At 45.4% G+C, this 21,553-nt stretch overlaps 2 protein-coding genes and 1 long non-coding RNA gene across 8 annotated transcripts in view; 1 reads left to right on the forward strand and 2 right to left on the reverse strand.

The window, feature by feature from the left end:
• LOC116986350 (deoxynucleoside triphosphate triphosphohydrolase SAMHD1-like) overlaps nucleotides 1-9,746 on the reverse strand; it is a 132,174-nt gene extending 122,428 nt beyond the window's left edge. For 2 of the 4 annotated variants that reach the window (XM_033041800.1, XM_033041799.1), the window contains exons 1-5: nucleotides 9,235-9,746; nucleotides 8,166-8,232; nucleotides 5,797-5,866; nucleotides 2,863-3,023; nucleotides 403-518 (exon numbers count right to left, since the gene is read on the reverse strand). In XM_033041800.1, coding sequence (XP_032897691.1) covers nucleotides 403-518; nucleotides 2,863-3,023; nucleotides 5,797-5,866; nucleotides 8,166-8,232; nucleotides 9,235-9,406 — 586 coding nt within the window. In that variant the 5' untranslated portion in view covers nucleotides 9,407-9,746. The remainder of the gene's footprint in view (nucleotides 1-402; nucleotides 519-2,862; nucleotides 3,024-5,796; nucleotides 5,867-8,165; nucleotides 8,233-9,234) is intronic. The other 2 variants (XM_033041797.1, XM_033041798.1) reach the window with 2 other exon arrangements.
• The window catches only part of LOC116986351 (glutathione synthetase-like), a 54,889-nt gene that overhangs the window by 1,214 nt on the left and 32,122 nt on the right, over nucleotides 1-21,553 (forward strand). For 2 of the 3 annotated variants that reach the window (XM_033041801.1, XM_033041803.1), the window contains exon 2: nucleotides 16,802-16,877. In XM_033041801.1, the coding sequence (XP_032897692.1) occupies nucleotides 16,802-16,877 (76 nt within the window). Of the gene's footprint in view, nucleotides 1-16,694; nucleotides 16,878-21,553 lie in introns of those variants that run through there. The other variant, XM_033041802.1, reaches the window with a different exon arrangement.
• LOC116986353 lies at nucleotides 13,519-16,508 on the reverse strand. The gene is made up of 4 exons (XR_004415457.1): nucleotides 16,319-16,508; nucleotides 15,962-16,092; nucleotides 15,339-15,411; nucleotides 13,519-13,554 (listed from the first exon to the last, which is right to left on the reverse strand). It is a non-coding gene; the product is annotated as an uncharacterized LOC116986353 (long non-coding RNA).

Raw genomic sequence — 21,553 nt, forward strand, 5'->3', positions numbered from 1 at the left:
CTCTCTGTCCTGGGTCTCCTCCATTGCCAGAGTGAGCAACAGCGGAAATTGGAGGAACAGCACCTCATATTCCGTCTGGGGACCTTGCGTCCGGATGGCATTAACATTGAATTCTCCCAATTTTGCTAGCCCTTGCTGTCTCCTCCCCTTCCTTAACCCTCTAGCTGTCTCCTCCCACCCTCACATCCGCCCGCCCGCCCTCGGGCTCCTCCTCCTCCTCCCCTTTTCCTTCCTTCTCCCCCTCCCCCACCCCCCATCAGTCTGAAGAAGGGTTTCGGCCCGAAACGTCGCCTATTTCCTTCGCTCCATAGATGCTGCTGCACCCGCTGAGTTTCCCCAGCAATTTTGTGTACCCTTACTAATCAGCCTTATTTCTCTTGGGCTAAAGAGCCGCTCCCTCACCTAGATCGTGGCAGAGTCCGGCGATCTGAACACACAGGATGTCTCGATGGTTAATCTGAAGTTCTGGTTGCCGACCACAGAGTGCTTTGACCAGCTGTCCTGCCAGATATGCCACACTGCGGGACAAAGACACAACTATAGAATAAAGACACACAAGCTTTTATTCATCAACAACCTTCAAATGTAGATTTTCAAAAAATCGATCCCTCCGTTCAGGTTTATTATTGTCACGTGTTCAATCGTCCTGCAAAAAGCCTCTGTTTGCATACAATTAAATCAGATAATATTGTGAATAAATATGCATAGGGAGCGGCACAGTGGCACAGCTGGTAGAGCTGTTGCCTCACAGCACCAAAGATTTGGGTTTGATCTCAACCTTGGGTGTTGTCTGTGTGGAGTTTGCACTCCCAACCATTGACTCCATCTACAATTCACGCAGCCAACATAAAAAAAAAGACCTCTCCCAACCCGATCATACCTTCTTCTCTCTATTCCCGTCAAGCAGAAAAAACAGAAGCTTGAAAGCACATAGTACCAGACTCAGAAACAGTTTACTCCCCTCTATTGTCAGGCTTCTGCACAGTCTTTCCATAAGCTCGGGTATTATCACAAATCTCTAGCCTACATCATTATGGCCATGTTCTCTGGTACCTGTTTTCCTGCAGAATATATTCTACACCATCTTTCTCTTTGGTTTACCTTTTGTACTTGTATCTGGCTTGATTGTTTAGTTTAGCCAAGAAAAACAGCATTGTAATGGTCCATTCGCCCCATAGATCAATGCTATGGCAGAATCCTTAACACCACTACTGGTGAAATAGTTTAGTTTAGATGCTAATGGTTAGTTTAGAAGCTCAACGTTAAATAACCTTGTGAAAATTATCCCCTCAAAAAATAAATTTAGGAAAAGTATTGCACTCTGGATGAATAAATACTCTCAGATAGGAAAGATAGTGCAAGCAACACACGCCACATCCCACAATACCTCACCTATTGTGTAATAAACCTAAATTTTTCCACTCTAAATGTTTTAGTTTATTTTGAAGATACAGCGCGGAAACAGGCCCTTCGGCCCAACAGGTCCACGCCGACCAGCGATCACCCCGCACATTAACACTATCCCACTAGGGACAATTTTTACATTTACCAAGCCAGTTAACCTACAAACCTGTACATCTTTGGAGTGTGGGAGGGAACCAAAATTCTCGGAGAAAACACACGCAGTTCATGGGGAGAACGTACAAACTCCGTACAGACAGCACACATAGTCGGGATCGAACTCAGGTCCGGCGCTGCATTCGCTGTAAGGCAGCAACTCTACCCCTGCGCCACCATGACCGCCCCATTCTGATAAGAGTTGAGATGCTTTCAGAAGAGCAATAAAGCTCTGCACTAGGAGAGGTTTAAAGGAGTAGCTTAAGATGACAAAAAGGCAATAAAACTGGAGAGGCTGTGGGAGACAATGCTAGATCTTTGCAACTTGGCACACGAAGAGAGAGGTATTAACCTTAGATCAAAGGAATCCACACGCTCAGAGGTGAGGTGAGACAAAGAGCTCTTGAAAAGGACCAGAGAATGAGAATTTTATAGCAAGATAAAACACTCAGGTTGCAGACAGATCGGATATATTGGAACAAATAGGTCACAATGCAAGTTAAAATACATGTTGAATGAGACAGTGGAAGGTGGCTGACCCGCAAACTGGAGGAAGAACACCTCATATTCCTTATGAGCACTTTAGGTAGCTTACAACGGAATGAACATTGAAGTCTCCAATTTTAGGTAACCTCAAACCAACTCCCTCCACACCCCTCTCCTTCCTCCCCCACACCCCTTCTTCACCTCCCACCACCCCCACCCCACCTGGACTACCACCTATTTCAAGGCCCTTGTATTGTGTTTGATTTGTATTAACCATCTGTTGTTGAATAAGATTAACATAAGCAAAAGTATGTTATGAATGACTAATTAAACCAATGTAGTTAATAGAATATTTTCGTAGAGTAGTATCTAACAAACGTTGTTTACTGCACAGTATAACTGTCGGCTAATTCTGTTGTGAAGTCAGAGAACTGGTGAGCAGTGTACTGCGGCTATCGCTCCATGATATCATGCAATAAAATCTCGAAGCAAATCTGCGAAGACTCCACTATTCATTGTCCATTAATTTCCCTCTAAATTAATTTCTTCACACTGCAGGTGCTGTCTGTACGGAGTTTGTAGGTTTCCCAATGACCGCGCGGGTTTTCACCAAGTGCCCCGGTTTCCTCCCACTTCCCAATGACATGCGTGTTTGTAGGATAATTGCCTTTCAGTCTGATGAAGGGTTCCGATCCAAAATGCCTCCTATTCTTTATCTCCAGAGATGCTGCCTGACCCAGCTTTTGTGTCTATCTTCCGTATAAACCAGCATCTGCAGTTCCTTCCTACACATTCCAGAATTGCTCGCCTGGTCCTTACCCGATGGAGTGCTCAAAGCGGTTGTGAGAAGCCCCAGGGTAGACGAAGTAGGTCCCTCCGAGCTGCTTAATGAAGCGAAGCCTCTGGAACTGCGGGGTGTCAATGATGCGGACGAGCAGTGGGTGCATCTCAATGTGGCCGTGAATCGGATCGTTGAACACCTGCAGGGAAGTCAATGTTCTCTGTTAATCTTTTTAAGTGATTTGTAGGAGTCATTGTCTCAGAAAGATAGCCAGCATCATCAGAGGCCCACACCACTGTGGCCCGTTTCACTCCTGCCATCGGAGTACAGTTACAGGAGCCTGAAAACTGTAACGTCCAGGTTCAGGAAAAGCTTCTTCCCTGCAACCATCAGGCTTTTAAACACTACAACCTCCAAATAAGCTTCAAACTTGGGGGCATTGTTTTTGACTTAACAGTATTAGTTATTATGGTGTTTACAAAGTTCTATATTTAAATATCCAAGATAGACACAAGGTGCTGGAGTAACTCAGCGGGTCAGGCAGCATCTTTTAGGCTGTGTGCCGAGGAGCTTTTTCGTTTAGTTTCGTGACCCAACTCACAGAACTACCTGAATTTTTAATATATTGTGTAAAAATATTATATAAATCATACCTGAAACTCGTCAAGAACAAAACCTGCACATTTTTTAAGAAATATGAGAAACAACTCAAATTTTCTGAGTAGTAATTGCCCAATCAATGCATGTTTGCCATTGAGATCAGAAGCAAATTGGTCAATCTCGCACTTTGTTTTATGGTCGCTAGGCAGCGAGGACGCTGGGATAATGGCTGCCTCCTCATTACATCAATAGCAATAGCAAGGTTTCCAAGGATAAAGGTAATGCTAACCTTGCTGATAATTTCGTTCTTCATTTGATTTATCTTTATAATACGTACTGGTAAATAAAAACGATAAATAACAAACGTAGAGCTAGGGTTAGGATTAGGGTCTGTCTGTCTGGCCGGTGGTGAGCGTTGGGCCGGGCCTTCGGGAGGTGAGTGTTAGGTCACCAGGTGGTGAGCGTTGGGCTGCCGGGAGGTGAGGGTTAGGACGCCGGGAGGTGAGTGTTGGGCCGGGCCTCCGGTGAGTGCTACTAGGAGTCGGTCGGGCTGTCTGCCGGCCAGTGTTGCAGCAAGCGAGCAGGCGGTCTGATGGAGTCGGCGCTATCTGGGTGCTGAAGGCGGCCCGGGCGACGTGCAAGGCAGTGCTGCCCCCCTCCATCGCCACCGCATGCTTGCCGAGATGGACGCGCTGCGGGGCCAAAGTACGGAGCACACAGCCGGTCCCAAAGCGACTCCAGCTCCAGCCTTGGGCAGCTCTGGGAGGGGGACGAGTTAGGGTTAGGCATTTTCCTGCCTTAGCCTTCCCCCAACCTGGCACTGCCCCAGTCCCACTATGGCCGTGACCCCCACTCTGCACACCGGCAGTCAGTGGGGTTCAGTAAACGGGGAAACCCAGAAGAACTGCCCTGACCTATTAATTAGGCTGGTTCAGGAGCAGGACCTCTGCGGCAGTCTCATTCAAAAAAAAATTACAATTATATTCATTATATTATTTTTATAGAATACAATTATACATAATTATATATGATTATAGTAATATTCACAAGATATATACATATATCTGGTATAATAATATAGTTTAAATAGACTGCAACACGGAAATAGGCTCCCCATGGTGTAATATGGGCATTGGACACTAGATGGCGGTTACTTTTCCGATCTCATTTTCTAATTAGTTTAATTAATTAATGTACAACTTTTGGCACTGGCGAGTTATGACTTCCTTCTCAATTATATTTCATCTAAATCTGTGCAAATTTTAATGTCGTTCTGAGACGTGGGTCACGAAAATGGATTTCTAGACACATTTTTTGATGCTCGGCCCACAGCCTATTTGGTGAAAACGGATGGACGATGTTTCAGGTCCAGCACCTTCTTTGATATAAACAAACATCTACAGTTTGACCAGGCCCAAGAGCAAACCAATCCCCTCCTCACCTGCCTATGAATCTTTACCTTCTACCCCCTTCCCCCACATTGTGTTTATGTTTCCCATTAAATAAATCTAGGTAATTTATCATTCTCCATGCGCTGCCTTTCACGCTGGGTTTTTCCCCATCATTTTCCTTTTTTTTGTTCTATCATGGCTTCTAAGAGGGAGAAAGGTTCCACATTCCAGAATGAATGGTTCCAATCAGAAATGTCGCCTGCTCATTCACTCCTTAGATGCTGCCTGATCCGCTGAGTTTGTTCAGCATGCCATGTTTTGTTCTACATTTTTCTTTCATTCTTCTTACCGTGAAGCAAAGTTTTTATTTTCTGTTCCCTTATCAATGACACCTTCACCATTGAACCCCCTTCATTTATTAAGATGGCATCCAATTCATATGCCCAACCCCCTTTTCTGGGGAGCCGTGAGCCCCTGCCTTTGCCAGGAGCTCGAACCTCACTAGATTAATTGCAGTCTAACAATCCCTCATTCATGCATGGCCACCCACCTTTTAAAAGGTTCTAAATCATATCTTTAGACTTTAGATATGATGTGGAAGCAGCCCCTTTGGCCCATCGAGACCATGCTGACCAGCGATCACCTCGTGCATTTGCACTATCTTACACACTAGCGACAATTTACAGGTTTATTCACCATAGCCAATTAACCTGCAAACCTCTGCGTCTTTGGAGTGTGGGAGCACCCGGAGAAAGCCCACCCAGTCACGGAGAAAATAAAAACTCCATGCAGACAGCACCTGTAATCAGGATCAAACCCAGGTCCCTGGCGCTGCAAGGCAACAACTACTGCCGTGCAACTATCACATAGGTGGGGTCACAGGATATTTGAAGGCTCATCAATTCTCCAGAGGCTGCGCCCACGTGATAATCAACCAAAACCCAGTGGTGGTTTAATGCCCTGTCAGGAATATCATCTTACCTTTGCGTCAATAGGGTTCTGCCAGAGCATATTAATGCACTTGATCAGTTTTAATCGGTCTCCCAGGATGCTAGATCGAAAATAAAGTAGCAATGACAGTTACCTCCCAGGCAATGCAAAGACTCAGATATACTACAGAGTACATCCCTCACCATCCATTTGGATCAGCAGCACCATTATAAAGCTGGCAAAGCCACCGTCTCACTGCTCCAGGTTCAATCCCGAACTCTGATGCTACGTGGAGGTTGCACATTACCTGTGACCACATGGGCTTCCTCCAGTTGCTCTGATTTCCTCCCACACCCCCAAGACACACAGGTTGGTAGATCAGGTGGCTACTATAAAGTTGATGGGAAAGTAGGTTGCTTAACGATTGGTGTAAATGTGTGCTTGATAGTCAGCACAACTCAGTCGCCCGATGTGCCCGTTTGCACGACAAGACCATTATTTCTTAGCTCCCTCTGCACCCCTCTAGTAACTGGTTATGGAATCAAAGCACACCAGACTTTGAACCATTGGCAATCATTTTTTTAATTGAAATACAAAAATGAATACAGGCGAGAATTCAATCTGGTTTAGACAATAGACAATAGGTGCAGGAGTAGGCCATTCAGCCCTTCGAGCCAGCACCGCCATTCAATGTGATCATGGCTGATCATCCCCAATCAGTACCCCGTTCCTGCCTATTCCCCATATCCCCTGACTCCGCTATCTTTAAGAGCCCTATCCAGCTCTCTCTTGAAAGCATCCAGGGAACCTGCCTCCACCACCCTCTGAGGCAGAGAATTCCACAGGCTCACAACTCTCTGTGAGAAAAAGTGTTTCCTCGTCTCCGTTCTAAATGGCTTACCCCTTATTCTTAAACTGTGGACCGTGGTTCTGGACTCCCCCAACATCGGGAACATGTTTCCTGCCTCTAGCGTGTCCAAACCCTTAACAATCTTATATGTTTCAATAAGATCCCTCTAATCCTTCTAAACCCGAGGGTACAAGCCCAGATGCTCCATTCTCTCAGCATATGACAGTCCCGCCATCCTGGGAATTAACCTTGTAAACCTACGCTGCACCCCCTCAATAGCAAGAATGTCCTTCCTCAAATTAGGGGACCAAAACTGCACACAATACTCCAGGTGTGGTCTCACTAGGGCTATGTACAACTGCAGAAGGACCTCTTTGCTCCTATACTCGACTCCTCTTGTTATAAAGGCCAACATGCCATTCGCTTTCTTCACTGCCTGCTGAACCTGCATGCTTACTTTCATAGACTGATGAACAAGGACACCCAGATCTCGTTGTACTTCCCCTTTTTCCAACGACGCCATTTAGATAGTAATCTGCCTTCCTGTTTTTGCTACCAAAGTGGATAATCTCACATTTATCCACATTAAACTTCATCTGCCATGCATCTGCCCACTCCCCCAACCTGTCCAAATCACCCTGCATTCTCATAGCATCCTCCTCACAATTCACACTGCCACCCAGCTTTGTGTCATCTGCAAATTTGCTAATGTTACTTTGAATCGCTTCATCCAAATCATTGATGAATTTTGTAAATAACTGCGGTCCCAGCACCGAGCCTTGCGTTACAGTACTAGTCACGGCCTGCCATTCTGAAAGGGACCCGTTAATCCCCACTCTGTTTCCTGCCTGCCAACCAATTTTCTATCCATGTGTTGCACTCTACCCCCAATACCATGTGCCCTAATTTTGCCCACTAATCTCCTATGTGGGACCTTATCAAATGCTTTCTGAAAGTCCAGGTACTCTACATCCACTGGCTCTCCCTTGTCCATTTTCTGATGGAGGAGCTGCACCTCATATTTCACTTGGGCAACTTACAACCCAGCGGTATAAATATTGACTCCTCTAACTTCAAGTAACCCTTGCTTTCCCTTTCCGACCAATCTGACTGTCCTGATTAAATTTTATGTAGGAAGGAACTGCAGATGCTGGTTTAAACTGAAGACAGACACAAAAAGCTTGAGTAACTCAGCGGGACAGGCAGCATCTCTGCAGAGAGGGAATGGGTGACGTTTCAGGTCGAGATATTAAATTTTATCTGTGTATGCTTTGTCTTTCCCCAGCTAACAATGATCTATTCTACATTTTCCTTGAACTTCGTCCCCTTTGATGTCTCATTTTCACACCTTACCCTTCCATATCTGTGTCTCCCTCTCCCCTGACTCTGTCTGAAGAAGGGTCTCTACCCGAAACATCACACATTCCTTCTTATCCATGCTGCCTGCCCCACTGAGTTATTCCAGCATTTTGTATCTAACTTCGGTGTAAACCAGCATCTGCAGTTCCTTCCTACACTTCCGGGAACCTCTTTGCTGTCCCCAAAGGCCCGAGCCAAACGTTTTGCTTACCTCACACCCGCCTTTTCGAAATCACGTTGCGTCAACATTGGCAAGACATCGCCCGAAAGCTGTGCATCTAATGAGAGGATGTACATGAAAATGAAAGTGAAAGCAATATCCAAATAAGAAGTTAAGAAGGAACTGCAGATGCTGGAAAATCGAAGGTACACAAAAATGCTGGAGAAACTCAGCGGGTGCAGCAGCATCTATGGGGCGAAGGAAATAGGCAACGTTTCGGGCCGAACCCCTTCTTCAGACTGAAACCCTTCTTCAGGCTGAAGGCCGAAACCCTTCTTAATTTTTCAGTCTGAAGAAGGGTTTCGGCCCGAAACGTTGCATAGTTCCTTCGCTCCATAGATGCTGCTGCACCCGCTGAGTTTCTCCAGCATTTTTGTGTACATCCAAATAAGAATCATGTCCAAGCCACATAGCCCAGGCAAATATTCCAAACACCCTGTTGATTAGTGGGGATAGCATGGATGACATTACATTTTCAACACTGAGAATTCAAGTGGTAAATTTAATGGTAAACTTTTCAACCTATATCTCCAGTTCTGAAACCCGGTAGTAAACCATTTGTTACCGGGGCGACGCCGTTTCGGCTGCTCACAACACACCGATATAACACACTAATATTAGACTCGCCACATTTAATATCGAGGCTTTTGATGAAAGTGAAAGGTGACCCGGAATGATCAATGGGATGAGAAAAGTCTGCGTGCCTCGCCGTGGAATTCCCCAACACAAGATCTTTAATACCAACAAACGTGCAAGGCATTGCACCGAAACGTAAAGGATGTTTCCAAGTGCTTCCCTGCTAGCCTTTGCCATGTGTTTGAACTCTTTCGATGAAAATTGCAGGGAAAGGTTGGAATGAACAGTAATAACAAGGAACTGCGAATACTGGTTTATACCAAAGATAGAGAGCAAAGTCAGACAGCATCGCTGGAGAAAACATGGATAGACCAGTCCAGCTCCCCCCCCCCCCCCCCCCCCCCCCCCCCCCCCCCACCCCCCCCCCACCCCCAAAAAAAAAAAGCCGGGAAGGGTTTGCACGGTTCTCTGGTTCCATACTTGCCTCTAAATAACTGCTCGAACTTTCCCAAGCCTTGCATCCGCAGGAAGCGGCAAACATCCTCTACGTCCCATTCCTGGTAATTCGATTTACTGGACTGCAAAACTCTCCGCTTGGGGCTGCCTCTGTCAGGGCTGAAGGATCTCCGTCTCTTGCTGCTTTCGCCCTGGTTCATCTTGCTCTGAATCTCCGCTGCAAGAGCTACCAGAGCTGCCAGAGCTGCGCTCGCTGGCCGCCTTTGAATGACAGTTGTAGAAAGTCCCGGGAATTCGGGTCTCGCTCGCTGTCAATCAAACCCAGACGCCTCCCATTTAAAGGCACAATGTACCCTTTGCAAAAGCACTCGACGGAAGGCCAGAGTTCAGCACTTCATAAACCTGCTGCCTCAAGTTCAAATTCAAGTGAGTTTATTGTCATGTGTCCCTGATAGGACAATTAAATTCTTGCTTTGCTTCAGCACACAGAACATAGTAGGCATTTACTGCAAAACAGATCAGTTTGTCGATATACCACAATATAAATATATACACACATGAATATTTATGTTTAAGAAGGAACTGCAGATGCTGGAAAATCGAAGGTAGACCAAAATGCTGGAGAAACTCAGCGGGTGAGGCAGCATCTATGGAACGAAGGAAATAGGCAACGTTTCAGGCCAAAACCGTTCTTCAGACCAAAGATCCTATAGGGAGCAAGATAGTCCACTCGACGAAAAAGATGTAGTAGGGTCATGGGCAGAGTCATGGGTAATCTTCTACCCCATTTCCGTAACCGGCTTCCATCTCCGCACCAAAGATTCCATAGCGGACCAAAGATACTAGTGCGGAGACGGAAGCCGGTTACAGAAACCTCCTCGTAAAAATCTTCTCCTAATTTTCTTTCTGCCTCTCAATAAAAAGCAAAGAGATGCCAATGTTCCTTCCAGAGTGTGTGGGAAGTCTGGCCCGGATCAGCACGGCTGGGATGCCAGGGTAAAGTCAGGGCTGCCAACATTCGGTGAGAGTTGAGAGTGAGAAATCACGAGGGGGGGGTTGTTGAGGGGGAAGGATAGTAGGGTATATTTCCATCTTCCTTTTTCTTATTTCTCTTCTTTCTGCTCGCACTTCTTTGGTAGTTTAGGGGTCTTTTCTTTCCTTTCTTTTTCTTTTTTTCCATTCTTTGCTTTTTTTCTCTTTTTTTTAAAAATTCAGGTATTAATGTTAAAAATGCTGTACGAAAATTGTATAACTTTCATGTCAATTGATTTATTCTTGTACAATTGCTTCTAATAAAATTAATTTTTAAAAAAACAAAAAACTGTTCGATGGTGGAAGAATTTTTTTCTTTTGGGATCAACACTCCCCCTGCGCTTCGCCAGGCTTTGGGGATTACTTCCTTTTCCCACGCAACCCTCATGTTCCTCCAGAGGAATTTCAGAATATCTGGGGCATTCTTGTAGACACAGTACGGAACACCATTAGGGCCTGGTGCAGAGGCCGTTCTTGCCTTCCTCACTACTTCTTTTACCTCACTCAGCTTGAGGGGGCTGATGTCAAATTGATGTTGTGGGGGTGAGATTGGTGGGATTTGAGCGGGTACAAAAATCGGTTCATCTTTTAACTCATCAGTGTGGTTGGTTCTGATGTGTCCTTCAACTGCCTTTTTTGACGCTTTCAGGGATCCGCTTTTTTCTTTTGTGAGAATGCCTTTCACAAACTTTGCAGAAGTAGTCTGTTCTTGCTTTATCCTTCTTTTAGCGCAGTTTCCTTAAATTCTCCGCTCAGCGCAGCTTTGAGAGCCTCTGTTTTAGGTCTTTTTGAAGGAGATTGATGCCCCTTTCTTCTGCTGTTAATGTAGCAAGTCTTTTAATGCAACATTTATGCTTTAAATTGGATTAGGTATGAATAAGGTTAGGCTGAATTACATTCCCAATTACATTCCACAGTAGAGCCAGGCTCTGATCAACAGGTGCAGAACATGAATGACTATATTCATGTATGGAAATCAGATTATAATTCATGCTGTTATGCATATATATATATATGTATATATGTATATATGTATATATGTATGTGTATATATGTATATATGTATATATGTATGCATATATGTATATGTATATATATATATATATATATATATAGAGAGAGAAAAACACAGTAAAACAAGGCAAGAGTCGGACTCCCATCACTGTTCTGCACAAATAAATCAATCAATCTTGCCCTTTGACTATAGAAACAAGACGAAAATAATGCCACATATTCAATCATATATGGTTCAATGAAATTAAGATATGTAACACATATATATGGAAACAAGCCCTTCAACCCACCAAGTCCACACCGACCAGCAATCTATCATACACCAGTTCCATCCATCACGCCAGGGACAATTTACAGAAGCCAATTAACCTACAAACCTGCACTTCTTTCGGATGTGGGAGAAACCGTAATATCCAGAGAAAACCCATGTGGTAGTAAGGCAGCAGCTCTACCGCTGTGCCACCGTGCAACCCCATTAAATTTTTTTTTCTGTAATATATTTATTATGGTGTCACACCAATGAAGATGAACACATGATCTGATTTCTGCCCTTAGGTGGACAACACACATCTCCAATCATTGTGTTTTATGGCTGGTTTTCAACCTCTTCAGTCTGAAGGTCTCGACCTGAAACATCACCCTTTTCTCTCTCCAGAGATGCTGCCTGTCCTGCTGAGTTTTTCTAGTTTTTAGTGTCTATCTTCAGTTTAAACCAGCATCTGCAGTTCCTTCCTAGATTATTTGTTAAGCAAAACAGGTCCATTTCTCATAATATTATTCACCTCAACTAAGTATTTTCTTCACCTCCGTTGCTGCAGAGAATACAATCCCAGTTATCAAATCTTTCTTCAAAATGAAAAAAAAAATTCAGCCCTGCCAACATCTTCATAAATCGCCCCTGGATCCTCTCCAGAGCAATTGCACCCTTTCTACAATGTATCATAGTCTTACAGCATGGAAACAGGCCCTTCATCCCAACTTGTTCATGCAGATCAAGATGCCCCATCTAAACTTGTCCCATTTATCCGTATTTACCCCATATCCCTTTAAACCTTGTGTGTGTCAGTGAAGCGGCGACAACATCCGGAGTGAGCAGAGACTTGGCGATGCCCTCTAGTTCTTGAATCACATATCTCGGGAAAAAGACTATGCATTCACCTTATATTCCCCTCATAGTTTTTACTCACCTCTAAAGCAATTTTTGCTTTATTTTGAACTTCCAGCACCTGCAATTTTTGAGCGCGAGAAATTTGTGATCAGCGTGACAATTTTGTGAAATGCGTGAGTCTCACGCTCAATGCGTGAGAGTTGGCAGCCCTGCTTATAATGCAAACATTTTATGCAAGTTCTAATTGTTTGGACAAAAATCACTTATTACTGTTAAGTTATTTTAAGACCATTTCAGAAATTATGGCAGTCAACTTAATGATGTTTTGAATTTAATGATGTTTTGAATTGCAAGATTAGTTGTGCTGTTGGACAATTGTTTATCATAGAATTAATGATGTTTTGGAAAATAGCACAGTTTGTTTTGAATTCCTGATGTTTTGAAGAACACAAATGTATAAGGATACATTTAATATGGATCTACAAGCAAGTATGTTTAAAGAACAGCCACAGGAGGGCGCAGAGGAGCCGGATTCGAGAAAATGGGGGAAAAGGACCATTGTAGCGGCACCTGCTATCACTATCATATCAGCCTCCACCACATCTGGCAATGAGTTCCAGACCCCACCACTCACCGTGTTAAAACAACTTGCCCTGCACATTTCTGTTAGACTCCCCCCTCTAACCCTATAGCTATGCCCTATACTGTTAGACATTTCCATCCATGGGAAAAAGGTTCTGATTGTCTACGCCTCTCATATTTTTAGATAACATAGACCCTCCTTCAGTTCCTTGTGTCCTAATTCTCTGCCACTGATGTTGCCTGATCAACTGAATGCTTCTCTTTCATAGTCATAGAATCATAGAGTTATACGGCACAGAAATGGGGCCTTTGGCCGAACACCCATGCCGACTAACATGCCCTGTTTATGCTAGTCCTACCTGCCCACATTTGGCACAGATCCTAAATCTATAGAGAGAGATTTCTAGGATCTAGAGTTTTTAAAGAAATGAAGCAAAATGGCTATAGTTTGAAGGGTGTGTAAAAGTGGACGTGTCATATGATTATTAGCTCTCATCTGACAGATCAAGCAAAACACAAAGTGCTGGAGTAACTCACCAGTTCAGGCAGTATCGCTGGAAAACATGGATAGGTGATGTTTCAGGTCTGGACCCTTCTTCAGACATTCTGGTGCTAGAAGAGAAAGTTGGAAGAGAGGTGACAGCGGGACAATTGCTGGCAAGTGATAGGGGTTTTTGCAGAAACAAAGAATTGCCAGATGCTGGTTCATGCAAAAGGACACACAGTGCTGGAGTAACTCCGCAGGTCAGGCAACATCTCTGGAGAACATGGACAGGTGACATTTCAAGATAAAGTCCAGGAAAGTCTGATTAAAGATAACCCAAGGGTCTCCAATGAGGTAGATGGGAGGTCAGGACCGTTGAATAGTTGATGATAGGATCGTTCAGTTGCTTGATAATAGTTGGTGGGAAGAAACCGTCCTCAAATCTGGAGGTAAGCGTTCTCAAACTTCTGTACCTCTTGCCTGATGAGGGAGGGAGAAGAGGGAGTGACTAGGTTGTGACTCGTCCATGATTATGCTGGTGATCTTGCCAAGGCAACAGGTCTGCTTCCTATTGAAGATAGACACAAACACTGGAGTAATTTAGCAGGACAGGCAGCATCTCTAGAGAGAAGGAATGGGTGATGTTTCAGGTTGCGACCCTTCTTCACACTGACCTGAAACATCTCCCATTCTTTCTCTCCAGCTGAGTTACTCCAGTTTTTTGTGTCTATCTTCGGTGTGAACCAGCTCCTTCCTTCCTACACATTTGGCCTGTTCCCAACCATTCAGTACATTTCACACCTATTTACCTACATTAATCTGTTGCCGTCTCATGTTGTCCTTGTTGCATCAGTGTTTCTCAGTTCAGAGTTTCAACACGTCTCTCAAGTTGTTTGATCTAGATTCCTGCCAACTTAGCACATTGTTTCATCTGACCCCAACTTGTCCCATTTATGATCGTTTGGTCAGATATCCAAGAATGTAGTTCATAAGTCTTAGGAGCAGAATTACGCTATCAGCCCATCGAGTCTACTCCGCCATTCAATCATGGCTGGTCAATCTTTCCCTCTTAACCCTATTCTCCTGCCTTCTCCCCATAACCTTTGACACCCTTACTAATAAAGATCTTTGAATCTCCACTTTTAAAATACCAAATGACGGCCTCCACAGCCGTCTGTTGCAATAAATTCTACAGATTCACCATCCTGGGCGAAAGAAATTCCTCCGCACGTCCATTCCAAAGATACATACCTTTCTTCTGAGGCTGTGTCCTCCAGTCCTAGATTCTCCCACTCGTGGAAACATCCTCTCCACACCCACCCTATTCAGGCCTTTCACTATTCAGTAAGTGGCATGGTCACATTATATGGATGTCTGTCCCAGCACAAATAGGCAGAGTAAGACACAGAGTGCTAGAATAACTCATTGGGTCAGGCAGCATCTCAGGTAGACGTGGATAGGTGATATTTTGGGTCGGGGCCCTTCTTCAAACAGCTGGAGGGCATATGTGAGTTTTACATTAATACTTCTACCTGTTTTCAAAGTCTTCTAGCTTTCTTTACCCCTCACCGCTGCAATCAGTCTGAAGAAGGGTCCAGATCCAAAATATCACATATCCATGTTCTCTAGAGGTGCTGTCTGACCCACTGAGTTACTGCATGATTTGCTGTCTTTCCTTTACGTTAATACTCCTCACTTGTTCCTATACCTTGTCCTTCACCTCCAACCAGGGACCCCAGTAGCCCTTCCAGGTGAGACCGAGGTTCACATGCACCTCCTCTCACCTCACCTAATGCATTTAGTGCTCCCGATGTGGCTTCCTTTGCATTGGCGTGACTTTGCTGAGGTAGGATTAGTGCTGTGCAGGTCGGTTCACACACCTGATGATTGCAAGAAAGCAGCTGTGCCTTACCTGATGTTGAGGCTTCTGTACCTCCTGCCCAACGGTAGCAGCAAGATGAGGGCATGGCAAAGATAGTGGGATCCTTGATGATAGATGACACATTTGTGAGATACTTTTGATGCCATTACATCAGTATAACATCACTTCCAGGAGACAGAAAGGGTTTTAATGACATAAAAACAAGAAGTGGTAGAAATACTCTACAGGTCAGACAGTATACGTGGAGAAATAAGTATTTCAGGTCCATGACATAATATCAAGAGTCAAAAGTGTTTGTCATATAGAACAAAACAAGAAATTTCCCACAATTTCTGCCTTGACATTTGGAGGGGTACATGATCCGACCTGCCCACACTTGGCCCATAACCCTCTATACCTGTTCTATCCATATATCTAACCAAACGTCTCTTGAACATTATGATAGATCCTGTCTCAACTACCTCCTCCAGCAGTTCATTCCATACACCCACCACCCTTTGTGTAAAAAAGTTACGCCTCAGGTTCCGATTAAATCCTCCTCCGCCTCACAAACCTGTGTCTGGTTTTCAATTCCCCTACTCTGGGCAAAAGACTCTGTGCATTTCCGCTATCTATTTCTTCCATGACCTTGTACACGTATATACAACCCCTACCTTTGCACTCCAAGCTCCATAGATAAAGGATATAGCATTTAACACAAGATATAAAGTCTTGTTGAAGTCCAAAGGTCTACAGGTACTGTAGGCACAGTACGGATAGATAAATGCTTCTTCAGACTGACAATCTGGGGAGAGGAAGACAGAGATAAGGAAGGGTAAAGTGTAAAAACGAGACATTAAAAGAGATGGAAGACAAGGAAAATGTAGAATAGATCATTGTTAGCTGGGAGAAGTTGAGAACGAAGCAGAGATAAAATTTAATCGGGAACAGTCAAACAGGTCAGAGAACTGGGATTGTGGAGGGATGGAGAGTGAGGGAAAGCAAGGGTTACTTGAAGTCAATGGTCATACCGCTGAGGTGTAAGCTGCCCAAGCGAAATATGAGGTGCTGTTCCTCCAATTTGCGCTGGGCCTAACTCTGACAATGGAGGAGGCCCAGGCCAGAAAAATGGAATTGTGACTAAAAGCGTTACTGGGTCTATCTTCACGGGGGAGGGTGGGAGCAACATGACTTCGCTCACAGCCCCATGGTCTTTGCTCACAGCCCCATGGTCTTTGCTCACAGCCCCTATTCACCGGCTGGCGAGTCACGTGCCCCACCGCCAAGCCCCGCCCCTTCCTTCTGACTTTGCAGCGCGGTCGCCGTGGCAACCGGCGGGTCAACCCGCCCCCGGCCAGTCTAGGCGCGCCCAGTGGCCGGACCGGCTGTCAATCAACAACAGGCGTAGAGAAGGCGGGCTCTTTGCTCTGCCGCAGGATCTGGAGAGTGGCGCTGAACGCAGGCGGCGGGAGTGAGACCGGCACCGGCGGCACTGGCGGCACCGGCAGCGGCAGCAGCAACAGCAGGATGCACAGCCAGGTACACAGCCGGCTGCCCAGCCTCAGCGTGCCCAAGCGAACCGAGAGCGAGGTAAGTGTCTGCCACTGCACCCTTCCTTACTCACCTTTAATAGTAATAATAAAAAACGAGGAGTTTAAAGTGACCCCCCAAAGACGAGGTTTGCTAGAGAAGGTCAGATGTCGAGGAGTAAGAGTGAGGGAGGAAAGGAACTGTCAGTGTTTAGGCCCTGCTTCAGAGCAGGGAATCTGTGGCGAAGGTACAGGGCCCACTGCCCAGTTCCCGCCCAGTGCAAGGTTCAACCTGGTACCTCCAGCTGAGATTGTCACAATGTAAACCTCTCAATGCATGCGATTGCTGTTAAAACAACTGCCTGTGTTAATCGCAGTAACTCAGTCCATTACTCCCCCCCCCCCCGATGATTTATGTTTTTAATTCCGTATTACTATGCTTGTTTGGAATTTCCTGTTTAAATAAGCAACGCAGAAGCTATTCAGAGGAAGTTGTCCAAAGTTAAATTTTCTTCAAGCCAGCTAGTTATTTAAATATGTGGGACGGAACTGCAGATACTGATTCACACCGAAGTTCTGGAGTGATTTAGCGGGTCAGGCAGCATCTGTGGGGGGAAAAGGAATAAATAGGTGACGTTTCGAGTCGAGCCCCTTCTTCAGACTGATTGTCACGGGAGCGGGAAAATATTCTATTCTACCAGAGATGCTGCCTGACCCGCTGAGTTACTCCAGTATTTTATGTCTATCAAAGATATTTAAATAAATGTTTAAGAAGCCAGAGAGATTACAATCCCACTCCAGCCTTAATGTGGAATAGGGGGTTTCACATAAGGTCAAAGGGCGTGATGCATGGTGTATCTCAATCCTTCTGGAGTACAAGGCACCTTCCGGCATACGCTAGTAACACACGAAACACGTACGATCTTACCTGTTAAAAACCACCAAAATGTTCAATTTTTGCACTGTAAAAATTTGTGGAAATAGTGGTAACCTTGAGAGAAAACCACCAAAATCACTGCTGCTCACTGACTTGCGAAAGAGCAGTATGCCAGCGGATTGAGGGCTCGGCCCACAACAGCCCGGGGCTGGAGGGTGACTGAGCGCTCAAGTCACCTGAGCACCAAGGTGTAAGCGGCCGAAGGAGCGGATCCCTCGGGACAGCCCACACTCTCCTCCCGGGGTTAGCGTTGTGCGGCCGCACTGTGACAGGCTGTGGGTCGGCAGCGCCCACACACACGGGGCTGGGTGGAGTGGGGCCGTGGCTCCAGGCAGCGGACACATGAACCACACACGGGGTGATTCGCTCCCCCGACCCTCGGACCCCCACCACCATACGGGGTGATTCACCCCCGGATCCCGGCCCACACACGGGGTAATTCACCCCATGACACCCACACCGGGTGATTCACCCCACGACCCACACACCGGGTGATTCACCTGACCCCCACATGGGGGGACAGACGGCCCGGGGTCCATGAGTGTGGAACCTGTCAGCGTGGAGTCCGGATGCTGTCTGTACAGAGTTTGCACATTCTCCTTGTGAACGCGAGGGTTTTCTCTGGGTGCTCCGGTTTCCTTCCGTATTCCAAAGGCGTGCAGATTTGTAGGTTAATTGGCTTCAGTAAAATTGCCCTTAGTGTGTATGGGGTGAACTAGTGTACAGGATAATTGTTGATCGGCACAGACTTGATAGGCCGAAGGCCTGTTTACACACTGTATCTTTAAACTAAACTAAACTAAGATAGGGTAGACAGTCAGAACCATTTTTCCAGGTTGGAGAAATCAAATACTAAGGGCAAAGGTTTAAGGTAAAAGTTTGAAGGAGATATGGGGTAAGTTTTTTACACAGAGGGTGGTGAGTACCTGGAACACACTGCCAGGAGGCAGATGCGGTAGTGGCATTTAAGAAGCTTTTGGAAAGGCAGATGCAGGGGATGGAGGGCTATGGATTATGCACAGGTACAGTGCCCTCCATAATGTTTGGTTCAAAGACCCATCATTTATTTATTTGCCTCTGTACTCCACAATTTGAGATTCGTAATAGAAAAAAAATCACATGTGGTTAAAGTGCACATTGTCAGATTTTAATAAAGGCCATTTTTATACTTTTTGGTTTCACCATGAAGAAATTACAGCAGTGCTTGTACATAGTCCCCCAAAACCAAACTAGGTTGCTGGCGATATGGATGCCAAGGACCATCTCTCCATCAACTCTGTTGAGAAGGACAGGGTTGTGTTCAGCTCTTTGCTTTCTGATGTCAACAACCAACTTTTTTGTCTTGCTGACTCTGGATGCATTACTCTAGGAATCCCCCTGCAATACTACAGCTGCATGCTTCCCACCACCCTAATAGAAATATATAACATTATTAGAGGCTTGGTACGGTAGACAGTCAGATCCTTTTATTTTCCCCAAGGTGGAAATGTCAAAGAATCGCTTGGAGGTGAGAGAGGCAAAGTTTAAAGGAGATGTGCTAAGCAATTTTTGTTACATAGTCGGTGTCTGGAACATGTTTCCAGTGGTAGAGGTGGAGGCAGATACAAAGGTGGTGTTTAAGTGACTTTTGGATAGCGATATGGATCATGTGACAGTAGAGGAGATTAGTTTAACCTGGCATCATGTTCAGCATGACATTGGGGGCCGAAGGGCCTTTCCTGCGTTGTGTTATTCCTGTATGTTCTCTAAGTTGTATCAAAGCTTTTGTACTTTTATGCACCATATCACTTGTTGTCAAGGTCCTCTTTGTTTCATACTTTCTGACATAAGGAATCCCATTCATTCTGTACTAGCTCTTGCATATGAGGGCAAGCCATAGCATGTGAGATCTGATGCAATCGAATGGAATTTCAGAACACATACACTTATGTTCTGCAAGTCATCTGAAAGTTGAAGGACGGGAGAGGAGAGGGACGGCTCGCTGATGGGACCTGTGAAAACAGGTCAGGTTGCACCTGTGATAGACACAAATTGCTGGAGTAACTCAGTGGGTCAGTTCTTAAGACTGAAGAAGTGTTTTCTCCAGAGATGCTGCCTGACCCCGCTGAGTTACCCATGCACTTTGTGTTCCTTGTTTTAAGGTTTAAACTGGTAACATTATAGGAGGAAGAAACTATGCCACAAGACTGTTGTGAACTTGCAGTTGTCTCCCTCTTCAGAAATGAAGGCAACAAAAAGGACACTGGCAATTATGGAGGTATCTCTCTCTTATCCACTGTCGTGAAGATTCTTATACTGGTCATCCTCGCCACCTGATTAGTTGTGTCTCGGAGTGGGAGATTGCAACCTTCAACGTGGTCCACCCTGTTTCAACAAATGCAATCAACCTGGCGTGCACAAACGGAAGATCAATCAGAAAAAGTTGTTTTACAACTTTAGGCTGTGCACGCCATACGCAAGAAGAAACTGTGTCTCAGGGGAATCTCTGCCGGAGGCTTAGTTTGGTCTTCACGAACCTAATAATATATATTTATGAAGGACAGGACCAACCTGTTCAACCGCCCTTCATGGGCCATCCTTCGTAATTGCATTTGGAGGCCAAAACTGAGTGCAATACTCGGGGTTCATTTTTCCCACCACCATAAAGGTCTTCCCAGTGTGACGGGTTAAGGAGAAATGCATTGGTCAGCAATGCATTAGACCCTATTCGATGTTTTTTTACTTTAGAGATACAGCGCAGAAACAGGTCCTTTGGGCCATCGAGTCTGTGCCGACCAGTGCACTAGCACTATCCTACACACGAGGGGCAATTTACAATTTTTACCAAAGCCAATTAACCTACAAACTTGCTCGTCTTTGATGTGGGGGAGGAAACCAGAACATCCGGAGAAAATCCACTTGGTCACACGGAGAATGTACAAACTCTGTACAGACAGCACCCGTAATCAGGAATGAACCTGGGTCTCTGGCGCTGTAAGGCAGCAACTCTACTGCTGCACGACTGTGTCGCCCTAGGAAAGGTTGTAGGGGTTGGCCTGGCGATGATGTCGGTGTCTTCCACTGCTGCTCTTTGCTGATGTAGGTTGTGTCTGATCCGTGCACTCGTTTGATCTCTGGGGGTTCTCTCGGTAATGTCTGGTTCATGAGAAAACCTCTCTTGGGGTTAACCACAACATGCAGGCTAAAGAAATAGCAGCCTTTTGTACTCTTGGGACGTGTTCCCACTAACCATCTTTCGGGTTGTTACCTGCCGCTTATTCCGAGCATTTTCTGCCTTTTGTCTCAAAGGTATGGCATCTGCAGCTCTCCACTTGCTTTCTGCAAAGTCATGGTGAGTTTCTTGGCTCGGCGATGCTGCACTGTGAAGCTCACACTGAGCGCACATGTTCAGACTCATCTTTTGTGTGATTGCTGTGAAGGGATGCAATGTCGAGGGATAGACTTTAGAGATACAGCATGGAAACTGGTCCTTCGGCCCATCAAGTCTGCGCTGACCAGCGATCACCCTGTACACTAGCCCTATCCTACACACTAGGGACAATTTAACAATATTTACCAAAGCCAACTAGCCTGCAAATCTGCACATCTTCGGAATGTGGGAAGAAACCAGCGCAGCCGGAGAAAACCCAACCAGTCACAAGGAGAATGTGCAAACTCAGTACTGGCAGCATTTACAGTCAGGATTGAACTTGGGTCTCTGGTGCTGCGTGGCAGCAACTCTACTATTTTGCCCCTAATTGGCATCTAAAGAGAGCTGTATAGGAAGGAACTGTAGATGCTGGTTTACACAGATAGGCACA

This window comes from Amblyraja radiata, chromosome 23 (genome assembly GCF_010909765.2).
Source record: "Amblyraja radiata isolate CabotCenter1 chromosome 23, sAmbRad1.1.pri, whole genome shotgun sequence".
Classification (NCBI taxonomy): Eukaryota; Metazoa; Chordata; class Chondrichthyes; order Rajiformes; family Rajidae; genus Amblyraja; species Amblyraja radiata.